Raw genomic sequence first — 21,631 nt, 5'->3', positions numbered from 1 at the left:
TCCCAGCACTTTGGGAGGCCGAGACGGGTGGATCACGAGGTCAGGAGATCGAAACCATCCTTGCTAACCCGGTGAAACCCCGTCTCTACTAAAAAATACAAAAAAACTAGCCAGGCGAGGTGGCGGGCGCCTGTAGTCCCAGCTACTCAGGAGGCTGAGGCAGGAGAATGGTGTGAACCCAGTAGGCGGAGCTTGCAGTGAGCTGAGATCCGGCCACTGCACTCCAGCCTGGGCGACAGAGCAAGACTCTGTCTCAAAAAAAAAAAAAAAAAAAAAAAAAGAAGTGAAAGTTCTCTATAATGAAAACTATAAAACACTGATGAAGGAAATTATTGAAGATAGAAAAATTTAGAAAGATATTTCCTATTCATGGATTGGAAGAATTGGTATTGTTAAAATGTTCATACCACCCAGAGCAATTTACATATTCAATGCAACCCCTATCAAAATGCCAATGACATTCTTCACAGAAATAGAAAAAACAATCCTATAATTTACATGGAACCACAGGAGACCGAGAATAGCCAAAGCTATCCTGAGCAAAAAGAACAAAAGTGAAGGAATCACATTACCTGACTTAAAATTATACTATAGAGCTATAGTAACCAAAACAGCATGGTACTAGCATTAAGAACAGACACATAGGCCGGGCATCAGTGGCTCATGCCCGTAATCCCAGCACTTTGGGAGGCTGAGGTAGGCGGATCATGAGGTCAAGAGATTGAGACCATCTGGCCAACACTGTGAAACCCCATCTCTATTAAAAATACAAAAATTAGCCAGGCGTGGTGGCATGCACTACAGTCCCAGCTACCCAGGAGGCTAATGTAGGAGAATTGCTTGAACCCAGGAGGCGGAGGTTGCAGTCAGCTGAGATCACACCACTGCACTCCAGGCTGGGCGACGGTGAGAGGGTCTGTCTCAAAACAAACAAACAAACAAACAAACAAGCAACAACAACAAACAAAAAAACCAACCAAACACATATACCAATGGAGCAGAGCAGAGACCCCATAAACAAATGCACAAACCTACAGTGAACTCATTTTTGACAAAGGTGCCAAGAACATACACTGAGGAAAAGATGGTCTCTTCAATAAATGGTGCTGGGAAAACTGGATATCCTTATGCAAAAGAATGAAACTAGACCTCTTGCCGTATTCAAAAATCAAATCAAAAAAGAGTTAAAGATTTAAATCTAAGACCTCAAACTATGAAACTACTACAAGAAAACATTGAGGAAAATATCCAAGACATTAGTCTGGGCAAAGATTTCTTGAACAATACCCAACAAGAACAGGCAACCGAAACAAAAATAGACAAATGGGATCACATCAAGTTCAAAAGCTTCTGTATAGCAAAGAATGCAATCAACAAAATGAAGAGACAACCCACAGAGTGGGAGAATATATTTGTAAACTACCCATCTGACAAGGAATTAATAGCCAGAATATATCAGAAGCTCAAACAACTCTACAGGAAAGAAATCCAATAATCTGATTTTTAAAATTGGGAAAAGATTTGAATAGACATTTCTCAAAAGAAGATATACAAATGGAAAACAGACATATGAAAAGGTGCTCAACTTCATTGATCATCAGAGAAATGCAAATCAAAACTACAATAAGATATCACCCCCCCCCCCCCTTAAAGTGGCTTATATCAGAAAGACAGGCAATAACAAACGCTGGTGAGGGTGTGAAGAAAAGGGAACTCTTGTATGCTGTTGGTAAGAATATAAATTAGTATGACCACTATGCAGAACAGTTTGGAGGTTCCTCAAAAAACTAAAAATAGAGCTAGTATATGATCCAGCAATCCCACTGCTGGGTATATACTCAAAAGAAAGGAAATCAGTATATCAAAGAGATAGCTGCACTCATATGTTTGTTGTGGCACTATTTACTATAGTTAAGATTTGGAAGCAACCTAAGTGTCCATCAACAGATGAATGGATAAAGAAAATGTGGTATGTATACACAATGGAGTATATTCAGTAATAAAAAAGGATGAGATCCAATCATTTGTAACAATGTGGATGGAACTGGAGATGATTATGTGAAGTGAAATAAGCCAGGCACAGAAAGACAAATGTTGCGTGTTCTCACTCATTTGTGGGATCTAAAAATCAAAAAAGTTGGACTCATGGACATAGGAGAGTAGAAGGATGGTTACCACAGGCTGGGAAGGGTTGCGAGGGTGTGTGCGAGGGAAGTAGGGATGGTTAATAGGTACAAAAAATAGTGAGAAAAAATGAATAAGGCCTATTATTGATAGCACAATAGTGTGACTATAGTCAGTAATAACTTCATTGTATATTTTTAAATAACTTAAAGAATGGAATTGGATTGTTTGTAACACAAAGGATAAATGCTTGAGGGGATGGACACACCATTCTCCATGATGTACTTATTTCACATTGCATGCCTGTATCAAATCATCTCATGTACCCCATAAATATACACATCTACTATATACCCACACAAATATAGAAAAATAAAAAATTATAAATAAAATAAAATGAGATATGACAGTACTATGTTTCCATAATGTATTAGGGTTAGTTTTACAACTTTTTCACTGATTAGATTTTCTATACGTGACTGTGACTACTACAATATTGTGCTTATTCAGGCTTTACACTATGTTTTAATCATCCTCATTATCCTTCTTTTTCAGAAGATGTAGTTGGGGTTCATTTTTCTTATTTCTTCCTACTCCCTGTTTTGTATATAGAAATAATGTTCGTTGCTTATACAGTAACATGGCAGGCAATCACCTGCTTGAACTGTATTCTTTTTTTGTTGTTGTTGTTAATTTTTTGAGACGGAGTCTTTGCTCTGTCACCCAGGCTGAAGTGCAGTGGCGCGATCTCGGCTCACTGCAAGCTCCGCCTCCCCGGTACACGCCATTCTCCTGCCTCAGCCTCCGGGGTAGCTGGGACTACAGGCGCCCGCCACCTCGCCCGGCTAGATTTTGTATTTTTAGTAGAGACGGGGTTTCACCGTGTTAGCCAGGATGGTCTTGATCTCCTGACTTTGTGATCCGTCCGTCTTGGCCTCCCAAAGTGCTGGGATTGCAGGCGTGAGCCACTGCGACCGGCCTTAACTGTATTCTTGTCTGTGGTGTTTCAGATAGTTCTCATCTGCGGTGGCCAGGAATCCCATCACACCACCTGCCATTCTCTAGGACACCTGCTCCCCTTAGTCTTCAGGCCACTCTGCAACCACTTTGACAATATTGGCAATGACTCCTCATTGCTTGGCCAAAGGTCAGTTTTGCAACCACATAGCTGCTACTGAAACTGTTTACTCACCAGTCACTCCATGGCTTGGAATTCTGGAAAATCATAATCTTCTTGTTCTCCTCTTTCTTCCACAGTTTCTCCTTTTCATGTGTTGCCCACAATTTTAATATGCAACCTTTATCACAAAGTAATTTCCCATATACACTCCTGTATAAGACCTCTGCTCCATTGGTCAGTTTCTCTATGGATGGTTTGCTGGATCCAACTTCTCCTCCAGAGCTTAAATGGATGGAGACTCTTCAGACCTTTTTTCTTTTCATTTGCTTTCTGGGGACTCACCTTCAACCCTTTAATGATATGCTCCAGAAGGTCATGGTCTAGTTTTATTCACACTGAAACTCAAATGTCTGAAATTAAGCCTGGGGCATGATACATCTGTATTAGTTTTCAAGGACTACCATGACAAAGTACAACAGACCAGGTGGCTTAAACAACACAAGGTCATTTTCTCATAACTTTGGAGGCTAAAAGCCTGAGATCGAGGCATAGACAGGGTTGAATGGTGTCTTCTCATGCCTGTGTCTTCACATGGTCTTCCCTCTGTGTGTCTAAGTCCTAACCTTCTCCTATTATAAAACCACCAGTCCTGTTGGATTAAGGCCCAGGCTAAGAGCCTCTTTTAAACTTAATTACCTTTTCAAAGTCCCTGTCTCCAAATCCTGTACAGTAAGACTATGACTTACTGGGGATTGGGACAACAACATATTGATTATTGTAGGGGGAAAAAAATTCAGCCCATACAAAGTCCTCATTAAATATTTGCTGAAAGATTCAATTGAAGGATTTTTCTCAATTGTTGATAAACAGTCTAATTCAAAAGGTATTTTTTAAAAAGATAAGCAGCATAATTTGGTTGTAGCATGAGGCACATGAAGGAAGCATAGGATAAAACATAACATTTTGAGTATCTATCCGAAACAAAAATTTTAGAATAACAAATTTCAGAAAGTGGCAGAAAAAATAATATATTATATATGTTGAACTTTTTATACTTTAAAAGATAAATCAATTGATCCACTGGTTCGTACTGATGAAGTAAAATTAAACATGCATTTACTATTCAGAGTTGATAATAACAAAAGAAGTAAGAATGAAAAGTGCAGAAAGTGGTAGCCTCTGGACAATGGGATTCTATATTTTCCACCTTGTATACAATTCTCTATGATTTGGAAAGTATACTCATAAATATATTACCGCTATGATAAAGAAAACACCCCAAAAAATGGTGTCAGGCCATTGTCAGCTTTGAATGAACCTATGATCTACTTTTTCCTTTTCTTTTCTTTTCTTTTTTTTTTTGAGATGGAATCTCGTGCTGTCACCCAGACTGGGGTGCAATAGTGTGATCTCAGCTCACTGCAACCTCTGCCTCCCAGGTTCAAGCAATTCTCCTGCCTCAGCCTCCTGAGTAGCTGGGATTACAGGCACGTGCCACCACACCGACTAATTTTTGTATTTTCAGTAGAGACAGAGTTTCACCATGTTGATCAGGCTGGTCTTGAACTCCTGACCTCGTGATCTGCCCACCTAGGCCTCCCAAAGTGCTGGGATTACAGGCGTGAGCCACCGTGCCCGGCCTACTTTTTTCTTTAGTTACAAAGCCTCACAACAAAAGCTCACATTGCTTAATGTTGATACCAGTGCCCATGACTGATTTTAAATGTTCAGGACAGCAATTACATTCAGGAGATGGGATGTGATGGGAGAGGCCGATATGTATTGGACATGGGACACAGGCCAAGAATCATCTCGGTTAGGGTTTGTGTCTCAAACACCTCTGGCCTCTGATTTGTCCATAGTTCTTATACAGGAAATTGCAAAGCTATCTAGCACCTTCATAAACCGGATTGACCACCAGCTTTCATTCCTGCTCCTGTAGGCATCTCCTGAATTAAGCAACACAGAAGGGTCCTCAGAAGTCACTGAATCCCAGAATGGCTCTCCCCCTTTAGCACAAAGGAGGTCTTTACCACTTCCACTGGATAAAAGAAAAAGGAAAGATAAGGGTAAGTACCAAGAACTGTCTTCTTTCATAGTCAGTTATCATTTTTGCTATAAGGTCACGTCCCTGTGTTTCCACCTTGGGGTCCTACATGTAGGAGGTCATGAGCTTGTCTCAGGAAAAGGCAAGAGACATGAAGCTTCCCTCTGGAAATACTGTGCTGGCAGACCAGAGTGTGGCAACTCCAAATGGGTTTGGGCAGAACTTCCTTCTGATTTATCTCCCAATATTACACCCATTATTCCAACCATTCAATCTGCCCTCGTGGAGAGAATGCTGCCTCTTACATTCATTTAAGGAGCCAGGGGACATGCAGGCATTGCTTCTCAGAGTTGAACTGCTGTAGGAGCAGGTTTTGTTTTACTTGCTTTTCAAAGTTATTTTTCTTTGCCTATCTGGAAAGGCCCAAGGAGGAAACAGATAGTCCAAACTGAAATAATTGAGGAGTGTTTCATGAGGGAAGTATTTACAAAGATGTGCTGGGTTAAGGGATAGAGACAATGCATGGGGCAGCACCCTAAGTAGCAATGGTGGAGCACTACGTCTTCCCCTAGCCTGAAAGGGACAGGGAAGGAGCAGTTACCAATGACAGCATAACCATAACTGTAGCTATAGGGATGAAAGAAGCTGACTAGGCAGGTGGAAAAGCCCTGCATGGCCAACACACGCCAAATAGGCTGTTTGGATCTGTGTCTCCACCCAAATTCCCAATGTGGGAGGTAGGGCCTGGTGGGAGGTGATTAGATAATGGGGACAGTTTCTCATGAATGGTTTAACAACATTCCCCTTTGGTATTGTTGTCATGATGGTGAGTGAGTTCTCATGAAATCTAGTTGTTTAAAAGTGTGTAACACCTCCTCCCTCTCTCTCTTGCTCCTGCTCTCACCATGTAAGATGCCTCGCTCCCCCTTTGCCTCTGACACGATTGGAAGCTTCCTAAGGCCTCCCCAGAAGCAGAAGCCACTATGCTTCCTGTACAGCCTGTAGAGCCATGAGCCAATTGAACCTGTTTTCTTCATAAATTAACCACTCTCAGGTATTTCTCTATAGCAATGTGAGAACAAACTAATACACAGTGAAGAGCCAGGAGGTAGGAATCCCAAATCACTTCCCTACTGCCTTCCAGTCTCCCACCGGTATCTCAATTCAGGAAGAAACCAGAATAAACAGAACCCCACTGATGAGGTATATAGAAACCACTCTCTTAGGATGTCAAACAGGATAGAGAAGAATGGAAAGCAAATCCTCATGGCAAATGAGACGATCCCTCTCACCTTCTTACAGCCTCCTAATTCCTGGTGCTTTCTCTATCTAAACATCATTGATTCTTATCTCATTTCAGCTTTACCAGACTGTTATATGTTTCATGCATCTTTCCTTACTGTCACTTTTATGCAGAAACATTTGCATTTATCAAAAGTGCATAAAAAATAAAATGTAATTTTAAAAAGAGAAAACACGCCTTTTGTTTAGAATCTATGTTTGGCTGCTCTAATAGAGACACAAACTAGAAATATCTTAAAGAAGGAAGTACTGTTGTGCCTCTGTGTCACTAGGTTCTGAACCTGCAGGCTCAACAAACCACATGTCGAAAATATCCCAAAAATAGAGATATGGTGGATTTGTGTATGTACTGAACAGGTACAAACTTTTTTTCTCATCATTATTTTCTTAAAAATACAGTATAACAAGAATTCACATAATGTTTACATTTTATTAGACATTATAAATAAACTAGAAATGACTTAATGCATAAGGGAGAAAGTACACACGAAATATATAAATACTACATTATTTTATATGAGGAAATTGAGAATCTGCAGATTTTGGTGTGTGCAGGGGTTCTGGTAACAATCCCCTGTGAATACCCAGGGATGACTATATTTAAGAGCTGAGCTGGTCCTCATTTCAAAGTCACATCAGTGGTCAATTTCAGGTTTTGGGCACTCATCAATAATTCTTCTCTCAACACAGATAGAGCTGTCCATTCTGATGAATGAAATTTTCTTCATCTAATTATACGTGTGTGTTTTAATGCCTTATATTGTGCTTTCATTTTTATTTTCCACTTCATCTAAATCTACCATTACCATTAGGCTCCTCATGCATGCATCCCTCCATCGAATGAATATTTATGAAGAGCACAGTGTGCTGCTCATGGAAATAGGCACTGGGGGTATAAAATGTAAAATGTGGTCCTGTCTGCAATGACTGACACACTGAGTTATTTCTCACCCACCAGGCCCAGCCATTTTCACACTTATAGCGAAGGTCATATTTTCCTCTGATTCGTAATGCATGTTCTTCTTTCCTGTCCCTGGATGAGCAGTACTGGTCATGTGGGTGTCACAACCACCTCCTTGTGTATCTGAATTCCTCCACCTGAGAGAAAATGTCAGGCCCAGGATACAGTAATGATCGGGTCCACAGCCCTGGCCGGATGAGTTGGGGTGCTTTGACCATAATGTTATTCCCATGTCAGCCCAGAACTTGTGTGGCAGTAGAGAGAGGTCAGGCTTCAGAGTCAGCAAGAACTGGATTTCAAACTGGATTTGAGGACCCCCACCTTTTGATAGGTGACTTATTCTCTGCGAGTCTCTGATCTCTTCTCTTTAAATGAGGACAGTAAAAATACCACATGGCAGGGTGGTGGGGAGAATCAGAGATCACCCAGCTGGTGATCACATCTGGTTTGTGTTCCCGGGGACACCAGACTAGGGTTTCTGAGCATGGATCCAACCATCCCAGCCTTGGACACAGAACTGACACCAATCAATGGAACCGAGGAGACTCCTTGCTATAAGTAGACCCTGAGCCTCACAGTGCTGATGTGCATCATTTCCCTTGTGGGGCTGACAGGAAACATGGTTGTACTCTGGCTCCTGGGCTTCCGCATGTGCAGGAATGCCTTCTCCACCTACATCCTCAACCTGGCCGCCACCAACTTCCTCCTCCTCAGCGGCCACGTTATAGGTTCCCAGTTACACCTCATCAATATCCTCGATCCCATCTCCAAAATCGTCAATCCTGTGATGACCTTTTCCTACTCTGCAGGCCTAAGTATGCTGAGCGTCATCAGCACCGAGCGCTGCCTGTGCGTCCTGTGGACCATCTGGTACCGCTGCCGCCTACCCACACACCTGTCAGAAGTTGTGTGTGTCCTGCTCTGGGCCCTGTCCCTGCTGCGGAGCATCCTGGAGTGGATGTTCTGTGACTTCCTGCTTAGTGGTGCTGATTCTGTTTGGTGTCAAAATCAGATTTCATCATAGTCATGTTGCTGATGTTTTTATCTGTGGTTCTCTGTGGGTCCAGCCTGGTCCTGCTGGTCAGGATCCTTTACGGGTCCCAGAAGATGCCACTGACCAGGCTGTACGTGACCATCCTGCTCACAGTGCTGGTCTTCCTCCTCTGTGGGCTGCCCTTCATCATTCAGTGGGCCCTGTTTTCCAGGATCCACCTGGATTTTGATGTCTTATTTTGTCATGTTCATCTAGTTTCCATTTTTCTGCTCTCTCTTAACAGTAACGCCAACTCCATCATTTACTTCTGAACATGGATCACCTCACAGGACCCTTTGCAGACACTCCCTAGTACCGGCCAGGAGCCTAATAACTCCCCTAGCTGGCTAGACTCAAAAGAGAAATAACAGTCACTACAGTCTGGCTCTCAGGAAGCCCCATACCTAGGGGAAGGGAGAGAGCACCACATCAAGGGAGTACTCCCATGGGACAAAAGAATCTGAACAGCAGCCCTTGAGCCACAGGTCTTCCCTCTGACAGTCCATCCAAATGAAAAGGAACTAGAAAAACAATTCTGATAATATGACAAAACAAGGTTCTTTAACACCCCCAAAAGATCATAGTAGCTCATCAGCAATGGATCCAAACCAAGAAAAGATCTCTGAATTGCCAAAAAAAAAAAAAAAAAAAAAAAAGTGAATTCAGAAGGTGGATTATTAAACTACTTAAGGAGGCACCAGAGACAGGTGAATACCAACTCAAAGAAATTTTTTAAATATTACAGGATATGGACAAAAAAATCCTCAGAGAAATAGACAGCATGAATTTAGAAAATTACAACTTCTGAAAATGAAGGACACAGAGAAATGCAAAATACACTGGAAAAAATCTCAATAATAGAATCAAACAAGTAGAAGAAAGAAATTCACAGCTGGGAAACAAGGCTTTCAAATTAACCCAGTATGACAAAGGCAACTAAAAAAGAATTTAAAAAAATAAACAAAGCCTCCAAGAAATTTGGGATTATGTTAAACGACCAAATTTAAGAATAATTGGAGTTCCAGATATGTTAAATGACCAAATATAAGAAAAATCGGTGTTCCTGAGAAAGAAGAAAAATCTCAAAGTTTGGAAAATGTATTTGAGGGAATGATCAAGGAAAAGTTCACCGGGCTTGCTAGAGATCTAGATACCCAAATATGAGAAACTCAAGGAACACCCGCGAAATTCATCAAAAAAGATCATCACCTAGGCATATACTCATCAGGTTATCAAAAGTCATGATGAAGGAAAGAACCTTAAGAGCTGTGAGGCAAAAGCATCAGGTAACCTATAAAGGAAAAGGTATCAGATTAACAACAGATTTCTCAGCAGAAACCCTACAAACTAGAAGGGATTGAGGCCCTATCTTTAACTTCCTTAAACAAAACAATTACCAGGTAGGAATATTGTGTCTGATGAAACTAGGCTTCATAAACGAAGGAAAAATAGAGTCTTTTTCAGACAAACAAATGCTGAGAGATTTTGCCACTACCAAGCCAGCACTATAAGAACTGCTGACAGGAGCTCTAAATCTTGAAATAAAACCTTGAAATGCACCAAAATAGAACCTTCTTAGACATTAAATCTCATAAGACCTATAAAACAATAACAGAATACAAAAATAAGGTATTTAGGCAACAACTAGCATGATGAATAGAATAGCACCTCACATCTCAATACTAACACTGAATATAAATGGCCTAAATGCTCCACTTAAAACATACAGGATGGCAGAATGGATAAGAATTCATCAACCAACTATCTGCTGTCTTCAGAAAACTTACCTAACACATAAGACTTAGAGAAACCTATAGTAAAGGAGCGGAAAAGGATAGTCCATTCAAATGGACACTGGAAGTGAGCAGGATGAGCTATTTTTGCATCAGACAAAATGGGCTTTAATGCAACAACAGAGAGAAAAAACAAAGAGAGATATTATATAACAATAAAAGGTCTAGTCTAACAGGAAAATATCACAATCCTAAATATATATGCACCTAACACTGGAGCTCACAAGTTTATAAAACAGTTACCAGTAGACTTAAGAAATGAGATAGGTGGCAACACAATAATAGTATGCAACCTCAATAGTACTCCACTGACAGCACTAGACAGGCCATCAATTCAGAAAGTCAACAAAGAAACCATGGATTTAAACTATACCCTAGAACAAATGGACTTAACAATATTCACAGGAGGTTCTACCCAACATTTGCAGAATATACATTCTATTCATCAGCACATGGAACATTCTCCAAGATAGACTATACTATAGGCCACAAAACAAGTCTCAATAAATTTAAGAAAATTGAAATTATATCAAGTAGTCTCTCAGAGCACAGTGGAATAAAATTGGAAATCAAATCCAAAAGGAACCTTCAAAACCATGCAAATACATGGAAATTAAAGAACCTGCTCCTGAATTATTATTGGGTCAACAATGAAATCAAGATGGAAATTTAAAAATTCTATAAACTGAACGATAATAGTGACACAACCTATCAAAACCTCTGGAATACGGCATAAGTGGTGCTAAGAGGAAAGTTCATAGCATTAAATGCATACATCAAAATGTCTGAAAGGGCACAAATAGACAATCTAAGGTCACATCTCAAGGAACTAGAGAAGCAAGAACAAACTAAACCCAAACCCAGCGAAAGAAAATTAAAAAATAAAAATAAAAATAAAAACCTTCAGAGCAGAACTAAATGAAACTGAAACAAACAAACAAAACAAAAGAAAAATGAAACAAAAGGCTGGTTCTTTGAAAACATAAACAAAATTGATACATCATTAGCGAGGTTAACCAAGAAAAGAACAGAGAAGATTCAAATAAGCTCAATGAGAAATGAAACAAGAAATATTACAACCACTACTACAGAAATACAAAAGATCTTTCAAGGCTACTGCGATCAACTTTACATGCACAAACCAGAAAACCTGGAGGTTATGCATAAATTCCTGGAAATATGCAAACCTCCTAGATTAAACCAGGAAGAAACAGAAAATCTGAACAGCCAATAAAAAGCAGTGAGATTGAAATAAAAAAAATTTTTTAATTGCCAACAAAAAGTACAGGATCAGATGTATTCACAGCTGAATTCTATCAGATATTCAAAGAAGAATTGGTGTCAATCCTACTGAAGCTATTCCAAAATATAGAGAAAGAGGGAATCCTGCCTGAAGCATTATATGAAGCCAATGTCACCTTAATACCAAAACTAGGGAAGGACATATAAAAAAGAAAACTACAGACCAGTACCCTTGATGAATATACCTGCAGAAATCCCCAACAAAATACTAGCTAACCCAATCCAACAGCATATCAAGAAGATAATCCACCATTGTCAAGTGTGTACCAGGGATGCAAGATAGGTTAGCATACACCAGTCAATAAATGTGATACATCACATAAACAGAATTAAAAACAAAAATCACATGATCATCTCAATAGATGCTGAAAAAGCACTGGACAAAATCTAGCATTTCTTTATGATTTAAAACCTTCAGCAAAATCGACATAGAAGGTACATACCTTAATGTAATAAAAGCCATCTATGACAAACCCACAGCAAACATTATACTGAATGGGGAAAAGTTGAAAACATTGTCCTGTTGAAAACATTGTCCCTGAGAACTGGAACAAGACAAGGATGTCACTTTCACCACTTCTATTCAACATAATAGTGGAAGTTTTAGCCAGAGTAATCAGACAAGAGAAAGAAATCAAGGGCACCCAAATCAATAAAGAGGAAGTCAAACTGTCCCTGTTCACTGATGATATGATTGTATACCTAGAAAACCCTAAAGACTCATCCAGAAAGCTCCTAGAATTGATACCTAAATTCAGTGAAGTTTCAGGATACAAATTCAATGTACACAAATCAGTAGCACTGCTATACACCAACAGTGACCAAGCTGAGAATCAAATCAATAACTCAAACACTTTTACAATAGCTGTAAAAAAAATACTTAAGAATATTCTTACCCAAGGAGGTGAAAGACCTCTACAAGGAAAATTGCAAAACACTGCTGACATCATAGATGACACAAACGAATGGAAACACATCCCATGCTCATGGATCTACAGTAGAATCAATATTGTGAAAATGACCATACTGTCAAAAGCAATCTACAAGTTCAATGCAATTCCCACCAAAATATCATCATCATTCTTCACACAACTAGAAAAAGAATTCTAAAATTCATATGGAACAACAATAAAAAAAACAAAAACGAAAACAAAAAACAACAACAACAAGAACAACAACAACAAAAACTGCATAGCCAAAGAAAGAGTTAGCAAAAAGAACAAATCTGGAGGCATCACATTAGCCATCTTCAAACTATACTGCAAGGCTATAATCACCAAAACAGCATGGCACTGGCATAAAACTAGGCACAATTAGACCAATGGAAAAGAAGAGAGAATCCATAAATAAAGCCAAATACTTACAGCCAACTGATTTTTGACAAAAGCAAACAAAAACATAAAGTGGGGAAAGGACACCCTGGTTAACAAATGGTGCTGAGATAATTGGCAAGCCACATGTAGAAGAATGAAACTGGATCCTCATCTCTCATTTTATACAAAAATTGACACAAGATGGATCAAAGACTTAAATATAAGACCTAAAACCATAAAAATTCTGGAAGATAACATCAGAAAAATGCTTCTAGACATTTGCTTAGGCAAAGATTTCATGGCCAAGAACCCAAAAGTAAATGCAACAAAAACAAAAATAAATAGATGGGACTTAATTAAACTAAAAAGCTTTTGCCCAGCAAAAGCGATCATCAGCAGAGCAAACAGACAACCCACAGAGTGAGAGAAAATCTTCACAAACTATGCATCTGACAAAGGGCATTAGCCAGAATCTACAAGGAACTCAAACAAATCAGCAAGAAGAAAGCAAACAATCCCATGAAAAAGTGGGCTAAGGACATGAATAGACAGTTCTCAAAAGAAGATATACAAATTGTCAACAAAGAGGAAATAATGCTTAACATCACTAATGATCAGGGAAATGTAAATCAAAACCGTAATGTGATACCACCTTACTCCTGCAAGAATGGTCATAACTTAAAAATCTAAAAATAATAGATGTTGGCGGGTATGTGGTGATAATGGAACACTTTTACACTGCTGGTGGGAATGTAAACTAGCACAACCACTACGGAAACCAGTGTGGAAATTTAGTAAAGAACTAAAAGTAGATCGACCATGTGATCCAGTAATCCCATTAAATATGTATAAATATATTTATTTATATACCATGGAATACTACTCAGCCATAAAAAGGAATAAAATAATGGTATTCACAGCAATCTAGATGGAATTGGAGACCCTTATTCTAAGTGGGGTAACTCAGGAATGGAAAACCAAACATCATATGTTCTCACTTACAAGTGGGGGCTAAGCTGTGAGGACAAAAAGGCATAGAATAATATAATGAACTTTGGGGACTTGTCAGGGAAGGATGGAAGGGGGTAAGGGATAAAGACTACCCATTAGGTATAGTGTACACTGCTCAGGTGATGGGTGCACCAAAATCTCAGAAATTACCACTAAAGAACTTACCCATGTAAGCAAACACCACCTGTTACCCCAAAACCCATTGAAATAAAACTAATAATTATAAATGATTTAATTTCACTAAACTTAAAAAGTTCACTGTTCAGAGTTGATAATAATAAAAGAAGTAAGAATGAAAAGTGTAGCAAGTGGTAGCCTCTGGACAATGGGACTCTAGATTTTCACCTTGCATACACTTTTCTAGCATTTGGAAAGGAAGTATACACATGAATATATCACCACTATAATAAAGAAAACATCAAAAAATGGTGTCAGGCCATTGTCAGCCTTGAATGATCCTATGATCTGCTTTTTCATTTGGATAAAAAGCCTCATAATGGTAGTTCACATTGCTTAATGTGATACCTAGACCCATAATTGATTTTTTAAAATCAAGACAGCAATTACTTACAGGAAGTTGAACAAGATGGAATGTGATGGGAGAAGCTGATATGTATTGGATATGGGACAGAGGCCAAGAATCATCTCAATTAGGATTTGTGCCTCAAATACCTCTGGCCTCTGATTTGTCCATAGTCCTTATACAGGAATTAACAAGACTGTCCAGCATCTTTATAAGCCTGTATTGCTAACCAGCTTTCATTTCAGCTCCTGTAGGCATCTCCTGAATTAAGCAACACAGAAAAGTCCTCTGAAGTTACTGAATCCCAGAAAGGCTCTCTACCTTTAGCACAAGGGAGGTCTTCACCTCTGGACAAAGAAGGAACCATAAGGGTAAGTACCAAGAACTGCCTTCTTCCATAGTCAGTTATGGTTTTTGCTATAAGATCATGTCCCTGTGCTTCCACCTTGGTGCTACATGGAGGGAGTCATGAGCTTGTTTCAGGATAAGACAGGAGACATGAAGCTTCCTTTTGGAAACTGAGTGCTGCCAACCCAAACTGTGTGAGTTCCAAATGGGGTCCCCATTCTGATTTATCCCCATATCACCTCCTTCATTCCAATCACTCAATCTGCTCTCCTGGAGAGAATGCTGCTTCTTACATTCTTTTAACAAGCAAGGGGACATGCAGGCACTTCTTTCCAGAGTTGAACTGTTGTAGAGCCAGTTTTGTTGTTTTACTTACCTTTCAAATTTATTCTTCTTTGCTTATCTGGAAAGATCTAAGGAAGATATAGATGGTCCAACAATTAAGGAGTGTTTCATGAGGAAAGTATTTACAAAGATGCACAGGGTTAAGGGAAAGAGACCAGGCATGGGTCAGCACCCTAAGCAGCAATACATAGGGGAGCACTACTTCCTCGCCTAGGCTGAAAGGGACAGGGAAGGAGCAGTTACCATTGTTGCCATAGCCATAGCTGTAGCCATAAGGGTGGGAGAGCAGGAGCAGGCAGGTAGAGAAGCCCTGCATGGCTAACACACAGCTACACAGGCTGATATAGTTTGGATCTCTGTTCCCACCAAAATCCGATGTTGACTGTAATTCCCAATGTTGGAGGGAGGGCCTGGTGGGAGATATTTATTAGATCATGGAGATGGTTTTGCATGTATGTTTTAACACTATCCGCTTTTCGTATTGTTGTTGTGATACTGATGAATTCTCATGAAATCTAGATGCTTAAAAGCGTGTAGCAACTCCTCCCTCTCTCTCTTGTTCCTATTCTCACTATGTGAGATGCCTCGCTCCCCCTTTGCCTTTCACCATGATTGGAAGCTTCCTGAGGCCTCCCCTGAAGCAGAAGCTGCTATGCTTCTTGTACAGTCTGTAGAGCTATGAGCCAGTTAAACCTATTTTCTTCATAAATTTCCCAGTCTCAGGTATTTCTTTTTAGCAATGCAATAAGAAACTAATACACAGTCAGAGAGCCAGGAGATGGAAATCCCAAGGTGCTCTCCTGCTGTCTTCCAGTCTCCTGTAGGTGTCTCCCAGTGTCTCAATTCCACCAGAAACCAGAAATAATAAGAATCCACTGATGTGGTACATAGAAGCCACTCTCTTGGGATGTCAAACAGGATAAAGAAGAATGGAAAGCAAATCCTCATGGCAAATGAGACTATCCCTGTCACCTTGTGTCCTCCTAATTCCTGGGGCTTTCTTTATCTGATTGATTCCTGTCTCATTTCAGCTCTATTAGACTACTTTAATGTTTGGCATGTCTTTCTCTACTGTCACTTTTATGCAGAAATGTTTGCATTTGTCAAAAATGCATAGAAAATAAAATGTAATTTTAAAAAGAGAACATATTTATTTTGTTCAGAATATAAGTTTGGCTGTTCTAATAAAGACACGAAGTAGAAATATATTAAACAAGAAAGTATAGTTGAGCCTCTGGGTCACTAGGTTCTGAATCTACAGATTCAATAAACCACAGGAGGAAACTTTTCCAAAAATAAAGGTGTGGCGGAATTGTGTATATACTGAACAGGTACAAACTTGTTTTTCCTTGTCATTATTTCTGAAAAACTACAATATAACAAGAATTTACATAGCATTTGCATTTTGTCAGTTATTCTAAATAATTTTAAATGATTTAATGTATCTGGGAGAGTACATTAAAGAGTGCATAGAGTATATACAAATACCACATATAAGGAAATTGAGCATCTGCAGATTTTTGTTTGTGCTGGGCTTCTGGAAACAATCCCCCATGAATACACAAAAATGACACTCTTTGAGATCTGAGCTAGAAGCTCCAATGCATCATACACCAGAATTCCAAAAATTGCTGCTCCCCCATTCCTAGAGAGTTGCCCTCATCCTTGTGATCCTACCTGGTTCCCAGCAACATCAGCATTCCAGTCTTATGGAAAAGGATGTGGCTTTGCTCCTTCTATTAATCCCATGAGCTGGGACTTGGTTCTATCACTTTTGTGATTCTTCCACTTAACAGCACCTGGTCATGCAATGTCATCCAGTACCAAGGAAAACTGGGATGTGGGTCCTTGTGCTGTTTGTGCATTCTCAGAATTGTTACATGACCACAGAGGAAAATGAATGTTGGGGCAACCTAGCAGTCTCTTCAGTCCCTGACTGTCTCTAATTCTGTGCTCATATCAGTATTTTTCAGGAACTCCTCAGAAATAATAAATGATGGGGCAGAGAAGAGAACTGGTCTCATGCAGGGCTCCAGGGACCAGGGGCTGGTATTGGACCTGCTCTTCGTGTTGTGAACTCAGGAAAACCCTTTAATTCTCTAGGCCTTGGCTTCATCTTATGTTATATGAGGATAATATCATAGATGGTCTTTAAGGAACACATGCTAAATGTTGGTGACACCACAGTGAAAAAGACAGGCATGACTTACTCCTTACCAAGCTTTGGGTTTCATGAGGAAGACAAACATATCATACCATAACTATAGATGGACAAACAGCTTAGTGCCCTCAGTGTGGATAACAGAGGTTCTCCTTTTCCTCCCATTTCCTTTTTGGGCCAATCAGAGCTGTGGCAGCTTGTCTCTCTAAGAGAGCTCATGATGGATGTACTCACTCCTGATGCTCATCTGTACTCCCAAAGGAGGCTGCGTCTTCTTTCCACCTGGAGAGCTCCTGCCCATGTGCATTCTCAGGATTCCAGAACAAATGTGGCCTCTGATAGGCAAAGGAAAAAAAACCAAAAAACTGAATTTGTTCCTAAATGGTGTTCACTGACCTCTATTTTGTTCCCTATTTCATTTGTTTCTCATTCTCTACCTGGAGTTTGTTTAGGTTAGCTTTTTTTTTTTCAGCCCACAATTTTGACTGCTAACTTGGATTTAACTTGAGAATCACTCCTCTACTTTACCCCATCTAACATGTATAATTGACACATAGTGATGCTGGGTCCAAAGGGCTGGTAAAAAACTGGATCGTAGCCGGGCACAGTAGCTCAGGCTTGTAATCCCAGCACTTTGGGAGGCCAACATGGGCAGATCACGAGGTCAGGAGATCGAGACCATCCTGGCTAACACAGTGAAACCCCATCTCCACTAAAAATACAAAAAATTAGCTGGGCGTGGTGGCGGCTGCCTCTAGTCCCAGCTACTCGGGAGGCTGAGGCAGGAGAATGACTGAACCCAGGAGGCGGAACTTGCAGTGAGCTGAGATCGCGCTACTGTGCTCCAGCCTGGACTACAGAGCCAGACTCCGTCTTAAAAAAAAAAAAAAAAACTGGATCGTGAGTCAGCCCTGCTGGGCTCACATTCATACTACATAATATATAACTCCCAGGACAAATAATTCCCTCTCTTTGTACTCTAATTGCATTATCTGCAGTAGAGGAATAATGCTAATTTTTACCTCTTAGGCTCTTCAGATGATTAAAAGAAGCAATACCTAATAAACTGTCAATCAGCTGCTGTTATTCTCCCAGATTAGACCTAATCCTCATTCTCCAGTTGAAATTTGCATCAATATGTCTCTTTACAACCCAAGCCCTACACTTCTCCTATTTCCACTCATGGACTTCTCTCATATAAATGTTTGCATCAACAAAGAAAAGCTACCAAAGATCTCCTGAAAGAGAGAATGAAATAGGTTTACATTGTGCATACCCAGTAGAACACTTAGTAGTGCCTCATAGATATTCCCACACTTCAATTACCTGCTTCAGAGGCACTCAGACCTCACCCTCACTTACTCTTTCCTCTGCTCTGTTGCTGAGCAGTTCAGCTCAGACACACACCCTACCCAAACATTGTGTACAAAAATTCTTCTAGGTGTTCAGTAAAGCCACATCAGTGGTCAATTTCAGGTTCTGGGCACTCATCAATAATTCTTCTCAATACAGATGGAGCTGTCCAAAAACAGAATTCTGATAAATGAAATTTTCTTCATCTAATTATACATGTGTGTTTTAATGCCTTACATTGTGCTTCCACTTTTATTTTCCATTTCATCCAAATCTACCATTACCATTAGCTGCTCAGCACAGTGTGCTGGTCATGGAATAGGCACTGGGAGTAAAAAATGTAAAATGTGGTCCTGTCTGCAATGACTGACACACTGAGTTATTTCTCACCCACCAGGCCCAGCCATTTTCACACTTATCATAGCGAAGGCCACATTTTCCTCTGATTCATAATGCATGGTCTTCTTTCCTGTCCCTGGATGAGCAGTACTGGTCATGTGGGTGTCACAACCACCTCCTTGTGTATCTGAATTCCTCCACCTGAGAGAAAATGTCAGGCCCAGGATACAGTAATGATCGGGTCCACAGCCCTGGCCGGATGAGTTGGGGGTGTTTTGATCCTAATGTTATTCCCATGTCAGCACAGAACTTGTGTGGCAGTAGAGAGAGGTCAGGCTTCAGAGTCAGCAAGAACTGGATTTCGAACTGGATTTGAGGACCCCCACCTTTTGATAGGTGACTTATTCTCTGCGAGTCTCTGATCTCTCCTCTTTTTTTTTTTTTCTTCTTTTTTTTTGAGACGGAGTCTTGCTCAGTCGCCCAGGCTGGAGTGCAGTGGCACGATCTCGGCTCACTGCAGGCTCTGCCTCCCGGGTTCACACCATTCTCCTGCCTCAGCCTCCCAAGCAGCTGGGACTACAGGCGCCCGCCACTACGCCTGGCTTTTTTTTTTTTTTTTTTTTTTTTTTTTTTGTATTTTTAGTAGAGACGGGGTTTCACCCTGTTAGCCAGGATGGTCTTGATCTCCTGACCTCGTGATCCGCCCATCTCGGCCTCCCAAAGTGCTGGGATTACAGGCGTGAGCCACCGCGCCCCGGCCGATCTCTCCTCTTTAAATGAGGACAGTAAAAATACCACATGGCAGGGTGGTGGGGAGAATCAGAGATCACACAGCTGGTGATCACATCTGCTCTGTGTTCCCAGGGGCACCAGACTGGGGTTTCTGAGCATGGATCCAACCATCCCAGCCCTGGGTACATCACAGACACCAATCAATGGACGCGAGGAGACTCCTTGCTACAAGCAGACCCTGAGCCTCACGGTGCTGACGTGCATCATTTCCCTCGTGGGGCTGACAGGAAACGCGGTTGTGCTGTGGCTCCTGGGCTTCCGCATGCGCAGGAACGCTGTCTCCACCTACATCCTCAACCTGGCTGCGGCCGACTTCCTCTTCCTCAGCGGCCACATTGTACGTTCGCCGTTACGCCTCATCAATATCCGCCATCCCATCTCCAAAATTGTCAATCCTGTGATGACCTTTCCCTACTTTATAGGCCTGAGCATGCTGAGCGCCATCAGCACCGAGCGCTGCCTGTGCGTCCTGTGGCCCGTGTGGTACCGCTGCCGCCGCCCCAGACACCTGTCAGCGGTCGTGTGTGTCCTGCTCTGGGTCCTGTCCCTGCTGCGGAGCATCCTGGAGTGGATGTTCTGTGACTTCCTGTTTAGTGGTGCTGATTCTGTTTGGTGTGAAACATCAGATTTCATTACCATTGCGTGGCTGTTTTTTTTATGTGTGGTTCTCTGTGGGTCCAGCCTGGTCCTGCTGGTCAGGATTCTCTGTGGATCCCGGAAGATGCCGTTGACCAGGCTGTACGTGACCATCCTGCTCACAGTGCTGGTCTTCCTCCTCTGTGGCCTGCCCTTTGGCATTCAGTGGGCCCTGTTTTCCAGGATCCACCTGGATTGGAAAGTCTTATTTTGTCATGTTCATCTAATTTCTGTTTTCCTGTCCTCTCTAAACAGTAGTGCCAACCCCATCATTTACTTCTTCGTGGGCTCCTTTAGGCAGCGTCAAAATAGGCAGAACCTGAAGCTGGTTCTCCAGAGGGCTCTGCAGGACACGCCTGAGGTGGATGAAGGTGGAGGGCGGCTTCCTGAGGAAACCCTGGAGCTGTCGGTAAGCAGATTGGAGCAGTGAGGAAGAGCCTCTGCCCTCCATGAGACTTTGAGAGCAAGGCTGCCCTGCCACTCTTGACAATTATATGCATTTTTCTTAGCCTTCTGCCTCAGGAATGTCTCAGTGGTTCCTCACGGTCTTCGAATAGATGTTTATCTAACCTGACAGTGGCAGTTTTCACCCATGGAAAGCATTAGTCTGACGGTACAATGTTTAGATTCTCCTTGATGTTACCAACACATTTTCCCTGTTATCTTACACCAAATGTTTCTTACTGAATACTTTTCCTGAAATTTTCATTGTAATAAAAGGAGTTCCTGTCCACAATCCTAAAACTCTTCTTTATGCTTCTTTTCTACCTGATAGTATCAAAAAGGAGGATTCCTTATTAATCTCTCAGATTATGTTCCCCTGAAAATCATGTTCCCTTCGATGACTGGAGGCATTACTGCAGTTAGAAGCTTGATTCTGAATAAGTGAGTTCTGCTACCTCTAAATTCCATTGAATTCTCAGATATGAAGCAAAATAATGTCCTTAGAGACAGACTTTCTCTTTATAAAAACACTCCCATAAATTGGTTTTATGAAAAGTCCTCTCCTGTCATTTGTCCACAGCATGGTGACATGTTGGCCTTGGCTTCTAGTAAAAACAACTGTGGCCCCTTCCCCTTGAGAACTGGCAAGTTCTTATTTAGCTCTTCCTGGACTAGTGGACCAGT

At 41.0% G+C, this 21,631-nt stretch overlaps 1 protein-coding gene and 1 pseudogene across 1 annotated transcript; both read left to right on the top strand.

Annotated features, from left to right (window-relative positions):
- The first annotated feature begins 7,769 nt into the window (after positions 1-7,769).
- Positions 7,770-8,859, top strand: LOC103239300 (mas-related G-protein coupled receptor member X3-like; annotated as a pseudogene).
- A 5,872-nt stretch (positions 8,860-14,731) lies between these two features.
- LOC103239284 (mas-related G-protein coupled receptor member X3) lies at positions 14,732-21,247 on the top strand. The gene is made up of 2 exons (XM_008005014.3): positions 14,732-14,900; positions 19,940-21,247. Exon 2 carries the CDS (start codon positions 19,965-19,967, stop codon positions 20,931-20,933), a length of 969 nt encoding a protein of 322 aa, XP_008003205.1. The 5' UTR covers positions 14,732-14,900; positions 19,940-19,964; the 3' UTR covers positions 20,934-21,247.
- The last annotated feature ends 384 nt before the right edge of the window (positions 21,248-21,631 follow it).

Source organism: Chlorocebus sabaeus, chromosome 1 (genome assembly GCF_047675955.1).
Source record: "Chlorocebus sabaeus isolate Y175 chromosome 1, mChlSab1.0.hap1, whole genome shotgun sequence".
Lineage (NCBI taxonomy): Eukaryota > Metazoa > Chordata > Mammalia > Primates > Cercopithecidae > Chlorocebus > Chlorocebus sabaeus.
The sequence above is the reverse complement of the archived record's forward strand: the minus strand, read 5'-3'. Positions and strand labels throughout refer to the sequence as shown.

What these genes read in the sequence shown, in the direction of transcription:
- LOC103239284 (XM_008005014.3), top strand. Translation starts at nt 19,965, where the DNA reads ATGGATCCAACCATCCCAGCCCTGGGTACATCACAGACACCAATCAAT.